The sequence below is a fragment of the Eschrichtius robustus genome, chromosome 14 (assembly GCF_028021215.1).
Source record: "Eschrichtius robustus isolate mEscRob2 chromosome 14, mEscRob2.pri, whole genome shotgun sequence".
NCBI classification, from domain to species: Eukaryota; Metazoa; Chordata; class Mammalia; order Artiodactyla; family Eschrichtiidae; genus Eschrichtius; species Eschrichtius robustus.
The window spans coordinates 30,254,054-30,264,933 of record NC_090837.1 but is presented as its reverse complement, the minus strand read 5'-3'; the positions used below and the strand labels follow the sequence as shown (position 1 = coordinate 30,264,933).

The window sequence follows — 10,880 nt, the reverse complement described above, 5'->3', positions numbered from 1 at the left end:
AGATGGAATGTGATTGCGTGTGGCCAGGCCTACGCAGCTCGTCACTCTGACACACACAACCAAAGCCACGACAACACAGATATGCGCCTTCTACATTTGGAGACTCATAGTGGCGGGCAGCATTTCAGTGACCATCTGGTCAACCCGCCTGTTTTACACATTGCAACAATCTGTTCTAAAAACTACGACGTTTGGATATTTTACACATAAAACAGTAAACTGCAGACCCAAGCACCCAGATACCAACTGCAATAAATGTCCAGATAGCCTGTCTAGCCTTACCTTTGAGTTTGAATGTCTCAGAACTCATAGAAATAATTCTTCTACTTCTGAGAGGTAAAATGTATGTATGTATGTATGTATGTATTTATTTATTTATGGCACAGGCTTAGAGCTGAAAACAGCACCTTCCTGGGAATTAGAAAACCTACTGACTCTACCCCTATAAAGTTGTGTGACTTTTAGGCAAACGACTGAATTTCTTTGGCCTTAGTTTTCCCCTCTGTAAAAAGAGATTAGTAATAGCTGAAGTATTTAAATCAAAGATAAACAACATTGAATGTGATGTTATGATGATGTAACCAGATGGGAAAAGACCACTCCAGATGGCCAGTTGAAATGAAATATATTTGGTTCATATAATCAAAACATACCCAGTGAATTAAAGAAATGAAGTTATTGTACATGTTTGATATATGATTAATTATAATAGGAGTCATCTTATAATTTATTGTTTTCACACAGTGTTTCTCAAACTTTTTCTCATTGTTGCCCCCCAGGGGCTTTCTTAGACATTTATTCCTAATTGCCCCCGCCTCCCCCATTAAGTTGTAGGTAATGTGGATATACAGTTCACCTGTGATACACATTTCACCCTTTGGAGGGCCACAAGCCATTGTAGTAGCTGAGTCTTTTTCACACCCTCCCCCACCAAAAACAGATTTTGGGGGGCAGTTGTGCCGGGTGGTCCAGCCCACAGTGCTCGGTGTCGGAGGGTTATTTTTGGGGCACGCTTACACAGCGCTGGACTGTGTGCGGGTTCATGCTCCTATTACTCCCATCTCACAGCCGTGTTAAGTAGCTCGCCCAAGTTCCTGTAGGGATTTGACCAGAGCACCATCCTGTCTCTCATTTGTCGAGCGTGTCTGAGCATTGCTACGAGCGCACTGACAACCTCAGGCATGCCGGGGTTGAATGCCAGCCCTTCCGTGTCCTCCTGTCTCTGTCGTTGTGTGCTGCAGTGGCGGAGGGTGGTGTCAGCCTCATAGAGACTCTTTCTTGATGCTCTGATCTTATCCTGCCTCATGGACCAGCCCAACAAATGCCCTTTATGGAAAGACTTGTGAAGGGGTCGGGGGAGGAGATGTAACATAATACCCAATTTTCTTCCTGCCCTCAAAGAGCCAAATGATCTAGTGAAGCAGATAAAGCAGTTGGACATACAAGGCAAGCAGCCCTACAGGAAAGAATATTATAAGAGGACATAAAAGTACAGACAAAAACGCGACTGAAGTCATTTATTGTCTCCTGCCCCTGGGTGAGCTCGTATTTTCTTTCAGTGGGAAGGGCTCTCAGTCTTGTCACCAGCTCCCCAAACAATCTTGTGACACAGGATGAAGGGATGGTTAGACTGAATCACCCTCATCCACATCTGTCCCTATTTTCAGACATTGTACATAAGTATCCACTTGGCAGTTGGTTAGTACGTGTTGATGGATGGATGGATGGATGGATGGATGGAGCAATGAACAGACACTAAGCTCACAAACATTTGACTGGTTTTCTCTGATAACCACCATGAGTATAAAATGGAATGTAACCTTTAATTTCTTAAGCTCAGAAGACCGTGCCACTCCCAGATGCATCTAAACTGCATGTTATTTTCAAAATAGAGTTTGTTCTAATTAACGTATTTTAAAAATATAACCCAGAAGGACATCCCTTTCTAAGGACTCCTCAGGATAATTTTATTAGCTCTGCCTCTGAGGAAGCTGTATAGGATTTTTCAAATTTAATGTCTTTATCATTTACTTAAGCCCTGCTGTGAGCAAAATACTGGAAGCACTGGGTCAGGTGCTGAAAGCAGTAGAGAGGTGACCCAGCACCATTCCTGTCCTGCAGACACTTACCATCCCAAGGAATCACCATGGTGTCACGGGCTTGGAGCTGACATCTACCAAGTTTTGAGAAAAGTCTACTCCTGGTGCCATTGCCCATCCTCTGAGGACACAGAGGCAGGATAATGCTTTCAACCATATTCACAGTTGGACACATTTTGGAATTGATGTTTTAATTCCTCTGACCCTTCTTAAAACTATCATTTTGTTCACGAACCAAAAGGCCTGGGATCTCTGAAATTCCAAATGGCTTGCAGGATTGCACGCCTTTAGATCAATTTCACAGGCTGCATTAGGAAACCAGATTGCAGCACAGGTTTTAAAGGACTTTGGTCCTTGTGTCTCTCAAGATAATGGTGAAATCGAGCTGTCTACTGCTCTGTGCTCTCTAAAAATCAAGACACCCTTCCAAGAAAATCAAGCCAAGGTGACCACCCAAGCTCTGTGCCCAGCACAGTACATCCCAGAAAATTTCCTCATGATCCAGAGTTACTGGGGGAGAGCAAAGGACTGGTTCTTAAAGACTGAGCCAATTATAGAGGCTCTTAGGATCTGCAGTGTTCATGGGAAAAGACAACTTGGTAACCATGTGAGCAGCCTTGTGAGCTGGTGACTGAACAATCATGGGGTTCCAAGTGTGCCTCTGATTTGCTTTGTGGCTGGGAATCAGCCCCTTTGTGTTTCTCCTTCCCGATCAACATGACAGAAGTTGTTTACAAGTAGCTCCAAATAGTCTAGCATGCTTGCTGATGCTGCTAAGGGTATCTTGTCCAGCTGTCCCTGCCTGGGACTCTCCCATCATCACCAGGACCTGCTCAAGGCTTGGTCCTTACAAGTGGCCCAGGGAAGTTCCTTGTGCTGGTTTCAGGGGGCCAGATTCTGAGCTGCAGCTCATAACCACCATACTTCCTGCCTGGGAATGCCCTCCTCCCAATTCTGCTACTCTAAGCATGTATCCACATGTAATCACTCTAAGACAAACTTAAACAGTTTTTTTTTGTTTTTCACTATTCTCTTCCAGAAGTGAGTACACTAACAGCAAACATAAAAAGTAATGCAGAAAGTGAAACCTATATTGAGGACAAGTCTCCCCTTCCAGACAGGCACAAGGCAGTGAGGGTATTTCTGGGAGCAGCAACTCTGGCTGGATGTTGAGGGTCGAGCATTTAAAGCTATGACACCACGTGTGGAAAATAAACTGGCAAAACAAATTTCAAACTGGTGACATCATTCTGGCTCTGTTTCTACCACACCAGTAAAACCAGTTGGAAAAACAAAAACGGAATCAACTTAATTGTCAAGCTGACAGCAAATTGTGGCAGGCCTGTTGGTTTTCTTCTTCTTCTTTTAAATAACAAGATCAAATAATCGTTTATGTAAGTGTATTACCTAATTGTTCTGCTAACATGTGATGAACGACCTTCACATTTCAGTGACGATCGGCCCAGTTGCTTGCACATAAACACACCACCCCTAACACTCTCTCGTCATTTGCTTGTTTCAATTATTCCCTGATAGACTAAAAGTCATCCAATGACGAAACGCATAGAAAAGTAGACATCACCCACTATATGCTCTTGGTGACAAGGCTAAGTTCTGTTTAAGCAGCCAAATATGCTGTTTACATCATTCCCAACTGCCCAGCATTCACGAGGAAATCAAGTTCCTGCTTTAAACCCAACTGAACCTTGGGCAACATTCAAATCCCACAGGTCATAATCTGATACCCAAACCTAGTAACAGAGGCAAGCATGTGATTGGGAAGAGTTGGTCCAGAGAGATGCTGCACAGCAAGCCCAACTCAGATACTCTCCTGCTCCCAGGTTTTATGACACCAACCGTCCCTTCTTTCACACACGGCGTCTTTCATCTTCCAGATTTGCAAACATCAGCACGTAATCCTCACAACATCCTTGTGAGGTAGGCAGGTGGTGCATGTTGCAATCCCTCATATTAAAGATGGAAAGATGATACTGACGGTGATAAAAACTAAAGCACATCGAACAGTATCAGCACCATCACATCAAAAGACCTGTGGCTTTCTCAGGAAAAAAAAAAAAAGGGAAACTGTCACATGTATCCTCATCCATTTTACTGTTTTACACAGATGCTAATGTCCAGCTAGTTTTGAAAGTCTACAGCACAAAGAGTTGAATTACTACATTGTTCAAAGGGGCAGAAAACTCTCTTGGAAATTAGGCATTCTTTTTCAAGTATTTTATTTATGAAAAACACCAGCAGAGTACAGAAATGTTCTCCTGATTCCATGTGGTCCCTGGCTGCTCCTCAGCCAGCGTGAGGAGGTGACATTCAGCCTCCCCTACTGACAAACCCTCCTGGAGGAGAGCCCTCCAGCATCAGAGCGCGCCGGGCACGTCCGTCAGCAGGGGAGGCGCCTTGACTGAAACCAGCGCCTGGAATGGACTGAAGGAGACTGTCCCTGCCTTTGGGTCTTCAAAGTCCATGTAAAACTGAACTCCCCAAGACCCACAAACCTTAAACAGAACCAAGCTTTGGGCTGGGAGGGAGGAGGGATCAGGGAAGGGGACCTCTGAGATTTCTTCCGTGTCCCAACGAGTCCTGCCTCCTGGAAGGGGAGGGTGGAGGGGGCCCTGCGTCCCTTCCCGGGTCAGCTGGGCCCTGCGGCCGGGCTCCTCCTGCGCTCGGGACCCTGGCGTCAGGACGCGGCGCTCCGCATCCCCACCCGTGCGGTGGAAACCTCTTCTCTTTTCTGCCATCTCTTTTCTCCTCTCCTTTCCCTCGTTCTCACGTGCGCGCGGGCCACACACACGCCACGCCCCAAGCTTGGCACGCGGACCTCTCTCCGACCCGCTAGAGACCTGGGCCTTGCAGCGTCCCCAACCCTTTTGGAACGCCTTTCACAAGTGGGGAATCCTCCCCTGTGAGTGGAGGGAAGACAGGGGTCCAGAGCTGCCCCGGGTGGGCGCAGGGAGGGTGAGGGGCACTTTTTCCTCCTTTGGCGGGAGGGGAGCCCGGGCCTAGGTCTGTGAGCCCCTCGCAGGAGGAGCTGTCCTAGAGTGAGCGGCCGAGGAGGAGGGGAGGAAGGAGGCCGGGGAGCCGGAGGCTAAGAGGGGATGAGGCTTGGGGAGGGCGGGGCAGGGCAGCGAGGGGAGTGGAAGGAGAAGCGAGCGGAGGCACCGGAGGGGGAGGGGAGGGCCAGGGGGCGAAGAAGTGGAGAGGGCGGCGGAGCAGGGGCGGCGGTGCCCAGCGCCCTTCGAGTCCTGCGCCGGGTCCCGGGAGGATCCCCTACCCGGCCCAGGCCCCGCCCACGCCCATATCGCCCCGCCCTCCCCGCCCCCATCCAGGCCTCGCCCCGCCCGATCCAGGCCGCGCCCCCCCCCACATAGCCCCGCCCACCATCCAGGCCCTGTCCCGCCCCAGTCCAGGCCACGGCCCGGCCCGCCCCACATCGCTCCGCCCCGTCCAGGCCCCGCCCCCGCCCGCCCCTTTCCCGCGGCGGCGCCCTGGAAATATGAAGAGGAGCTGCGGCGGCTGCGGCGGCGGCGGCGGCCAGTGCAGCGCGGAGCGGCGGCGGCGGCCGAGCGAGCACGGGGCGGCCGGGCGCGCAGGGCCGGGCGCGGGACGGGAGGCCGGGAGCGGAGGGGCCGGGCCGGGCATGGGGCGCGCCGCGGCCGCCTGAAGCGCGGGCCTGGCCTTGTCCCCGCGCGGCCGGGCCGCGCCGCCCGGGCTGCAGGCGGGTCCCGGGAAGCTGGGTCCCCGGACGGCGGGCGGTGCGGCGCGCGCGGGCGGCCCCGGAGGAGGCCTGGAGATGTCCTGTGTGCGCCGCCTCCTGCTCACATCCCTGTTCCCGGCCCTCCTGCTTCACGGTGAGTCCGGGGGGGCCGGGACCCAAGTGGACACCCCGGAACCGAGGGGACCGCGCGGCCGGGCGCAGCCCCCTCCTGGGCGCCCTGGAAGAGGCTCGCCTTCCCGGGCGCCGGCCGCGCTCTCTCTGGAAGGGCGCGCACACAGACTTTATGTCCAAGTCCCGGGACACTTGTGTCCACTCTGCAGGGTTTCAGACTACAGGCGGTCATGGAACCGCAGGCTATGCGACCCTTTACAGAGTGTCAGAGCGCAGGCAAGGCTCTTGCTGGGGTCCTAGCTTTGGGGGCACTGTGCAGAGAACTGTGACCATTTCAGGGAAAAAGCAGCTCGGGGTGTTTGTGTTCGCCCCTCGGAGGACGAGTGTGCTGAGGGGCTGGGGAGGGGTCTCTCCCAGGTGGACCGGTAGGTTCTCTGGACGGACGTTCAGGGAGCAGGGGCCTCCTCGCAGCCAAGGTGCAGTAATTAAAACCAGTCCCCTAAGTTCTCGGGGACCTGAGCTTGTTTCCTCCCGCTCTTCTGGGTCGTTTTGTTTCTGTTTCATGTGTCACATGTCGTCAGCAGCTCTAGTAAACCCTCAGCCAGAGAACAGCAGGCTTTAAAAGAGTTCCAGGAATTGCACTGAGGAAAAGACGATAGCACTGCACCGGGGGTGGGAAGGCAGATTTTGTGCGAGATCCGTGGCGATCGTGGGGACAGGTGGCTGCAGAACACGTGCTGATCCAGATGTCCTGGGCCAGCTTTTCCTAACGGTGGACACCTGACTGTCCAGCAGAGTGTCCACCAGGAGCAGGGCTCTCCTGCCTCCACACCCACCACGGGCACCCCAAACCTCTGCACACTGGGTCATCAGGTCAGCACCCTCATGGCCTCTAGGTTTCCAATCCAGCTTCAGAAGGCATTTGGCCGGCGCTGAAGGTCAGGGGTTACTCCCAGACCATCTAGGAAGGGGAAGAGACAGCAACCCGGGAGCCCTGCGCTGCTGTATTCTTTGTCACCCTGCTGGGGCCGGCACTATGGGCAGCGCAGGTCCACAGGCCCTGCGAACAAGTTGGGCTGGGCCAGACCTGCCTGATTGCCAAGGTGTGCCCGGAGCCCCAGTGATCCCAGACTTTCACAGTCAGGATGGAAGGCTGGCAGTTCGAGGGCCAGAAAGAGAAGGTGTAATTACAGGGTTGTACTCCTAGGCCCATCTGCTTAGAATTACAGAGCCGTTTTCATCTTTGGCTGAAACATGAAACACATCAGAGCCAATGGGCAGATCAAACAGCAGCTGCCACCCACACCAGAAACAAGAGGCAGAGAGAGAGAGAGGACACAGGGGAGAGTGTCACCTAAAAAACTCTTGTCGTATCTGTGCAGGAAAATGGTCATATGGGCAAATGCCTTTAAAATGAAAAAGTACTTGACAATTTGGCGTGAACAGAATTTTTTTTTCATAAAGCCATTTGCCTTTTGGACTACAAAAGCCATGCTCAGAAACGCAGCCTGGGCCAACCCATCCTGAACTTTTCCTCCTTGTTTTGAGAGCTGGAAGTTGTAACCACACTTCCTGCACCACAGTGTGGTAACGGCTGGTAAGGGGAGCCCAAGTATATCCTCAGTGAGGTTCAGGTATAGCCCCAGATCTCCAAATTCCAGCTGGAGTCAGCCTGAGCTCCTTGCTGTCAGGGGTTCACCCAGATCCACAGTGTGCAGGGAGGGAGTAAGGAAGGGGGGAATAAGCCAGTGGGGCCAGACCCTGTGCATGTGTGCACGTGTGTGTGCACATGTGCATATGACGAAGAGTATGTAAAATAAAAAAGGAGGTTTGCCAAGTTTAATGGGATGACGGGGATAACCCTACAAAAAGTCATCCCATTTCAAAGTGAACCTGCAGTGGCAGAGTTATTCACACTGATGTTGCCCACAGAGCAACTGCGCTCGTGCAGGGCGCCTGGGACTCCAGCACAGAGGAGAAACCGAGGGAGTGGTCCTTCTGGGTATAAATCTCTGTGACTTAAGAGAGGCTTGTCACGATTCCTTAGGATAATGTAAAGCACCAAGAAAAAATTGGGTATTCTCCGTTTCCCCCTTTTCTGCCTGATTTTTACTTGATTGAAGTAGTTTTAATGGGAAATGGGTATTAATCAACCTAACCCAAGGGAATGGCTTGAGAGTGTGTCCTACTCGGTAGTTAGGGGTTTTGCAAGTATTTAAAAATTCTGTAGTAACAGATGGAGCTTGCTTATGTATCTTAATAGAAGTCATCAGTCTGAAGGAAATTACCTGTACTCTTTTAGAATGGCTTACTGATTTTTTTCCTGATACAGAGGCATTTTTATTTTGCTACTTGTGTATTTATGACAGCAGTTAGGTAGGTAAAAACATATTTTCTATGGTTATGAATGTACTTGGGACCAACTTTATGAAATTTAATTCCAGACATCATTTATAGATTATCTGTTACACCAACAAGTCTCATTAATAAGATTAACAAGTGCACAAGGCCTTCAGGAAGATTCTGGGTGAAGATGCTGTAGAAACTCTTTATTGTGTTTGGCATCCGATCTTTGTTCAATTTTTTTGGTTACTTTTATTTCAACTCAGGCAAGTTATAAATCACCCCTAGGTCCTATTGGTGAGTAAATTAGGGTCTGGAAAGACTGGAGTCCACTGTTTATTTTTTGCTGTGTTTTAAAACTGTAAATGTATTGGGAGACCCAAGTTCAAAATGTGACGGCATAAAAGTATACATGTTGGTCTTACTTTCCTGTCCTCCAACATCTGAGAACAATTGCGTTTCTTAATCCAAGTAAAACCTATTGAATGTCATGAAGGTATGCAGCTGGGGTATGTCCCTTGTCACTGTTTTATTTGCTTAGATGAAAAGCCACGAAAATCATTCAGTTCCAGAAACCAGATTAACATGAGATATTTCAGAAAAAGCGGTGCTTTAATGTGCCCCAAAGTGCTCATTCTCCTTATTAATGGAAACACTTGACTTTAAGTTTTGGAGCCGTTGTTGGAGAGATGTTCTCCTTCCATCGCCATTTACTTTTGTAGAATTCATCGACTTTTCTGAAATGGGAAGACACTTTTGAGCTATTACCTTTCACTTGAGTGTATTCTATTAAAACTGAAAAAAAAAAAACCCAAAACTGTGTGGATTACCGAATGACAGCCTAACCAACAAAATGTGAGGAAACATTACAATAGGGTAAAATAGAATCTTTGAAATATCGTTTTACTGGAGACAGTTTTTGTGACCAAGAAAACATTGCCTTTCCTGCACCTTTTCCCCCTTAGTCATAAAATGTAATATTGAAAAGAAATATTACTCATCTGCTCATAGCAGGGAGCAAGGGTCTTAGACAGATGGTAAATATTCTCTTTTGAGAGAAACTGACTATCTTCAAGCACGTGGCTGAGCCGTCCCGTCATAGCCGTGGTCCTTCTTTTTCTCCCTAAATGAGTAAAGAACACAACACCAGCGGATGATAGGACTGTGTAAATACCTACCGTTTAGGGACAGACTGATGACAATTTGATAGAATCAGTTAAAGGGAAGCATAAAACATTTAGGACTGGAAATATGAAAGGACTCGTTAGTGATCTTGTACACCTGTGGAAAGCTTACATGGCAGCATGTGGCCTGTGCGCGGCATTGAAGTGATCCCAAGGAAAAGCTCAGGAAAAACCTGCCACCATCTGAGCATGAGCTCTTGCTGTGTCCAGATGTTATGTGCACAGGCCATTTAGTTCTTTTCAATTTGGGTTCATATTGGGAATAAAGTTATTTTGGAATGTCGTGTGATAGGGATCTAGGCTAGAGTAAGGATGTGGTGTCACCCTGTAGTTACTGAGGCTCTTCTGTTCTCGAAGGGTTTTGTAGCTTCATTCCTTCAGCCAACCATTCGGTCAACAGGTACATTAAGAGGGCCTCCTGCGTGCCTGTGTCACTGCCGGCTGGGGACAGGGCTGTGAGGGGGGGCAGCCGCCCTTCCTGAAGAGTCCTGAGAATACCTGGCAGGATGAGAAGAGCTTACTGGAGAGCCCAGAGGTGGGAGACTGGCACACTGCCCTTGACTGTGGTGTTTTTCCCTGCTGGGAATCCCAGCACTCCACACACACACACACCCCCCACACACACCCACACACACCCCACACACATCATGCACACACCAGACACCCCACACAGACACACACACCATGCACACACACATACACATACACACACACACACACACACACACGACTGTATGAAGAGCACGGCTGTGGTGGCAGCCGTCAGCTCCAGGCCCAGCAGGAAAGCCACGCTGTCTGTGGTTGGACCCCAGTGTCTGGCCCGGGGACCATGGCCTTAGAAGAAATCGACTTAGAAAATTACATTTTCATCAAAAGTTAAATGAAACCAGGAATTTGAAATCTTGACTTTACTATGTTTCTCATAAAGGGAAAATGCTTTCAGATAAGGTTTAAAGATTGGCAAAAGCAGCTCTCTCAGCTTTGACCTCCAACAACATGGAAATAAAAACAAGCGCTTGGTGAGTGTAGGTGCCCACCTGGGAGTGAACGGCAGCTTTTGTTCCCAAAACATGGAAGCTGTGCAGGCGGTCATGTAGCCGCCTCGACTTCACAGCCCACATTACAGTGATGATGGCTCTTTTACTGGGGCTGGGCGATTTCACGGCAAAGTAATCACCTGCATTTTCCCTCATCGCTCCAGTTTTCTCTGCTGTGTGTTTTTCTGCATCGCACCAGTTCCACTGTGAGATGCTTCCTCACTCTGGTGTGGGAGTTACGCAGGTCACGTTGTATCAGGGACAGAAAAGGGCCTTTCAGAGACCCTCTCAGAGACCACCATTGTGAATGTCTTGACATTATATTTATTTGGCCGTTTTGATTTTATTTTTTTAAGCATTGAAGTACCTATGC

General features: G+C 49.5%; 1 protein-coding gene across 1 annotated transcript in view; it reads left to right on the top strand.

The window, feature by feature from the left end:
- The first annotated feature begins 5,790 nt into the window (after positions 1-5,790).
- Positions 5,791-10,880, top strand: part of APCDD1 (APC down-regulated 1) — a 30,815-nt gene continuing 25,725 nt past the window's right edge. The window contains exon 1 of the mRNA XM_068563473.1: positions 5,791-5,965. Coding sequence (XP_068419574.1) covers positions 5,908-5,965 — 58 coding nt within the window. The 5' untranslated portion in view covers positions 5,791-5,907. The remainder of the gene's footprint in view (positions 5,966-10,880) is intronic.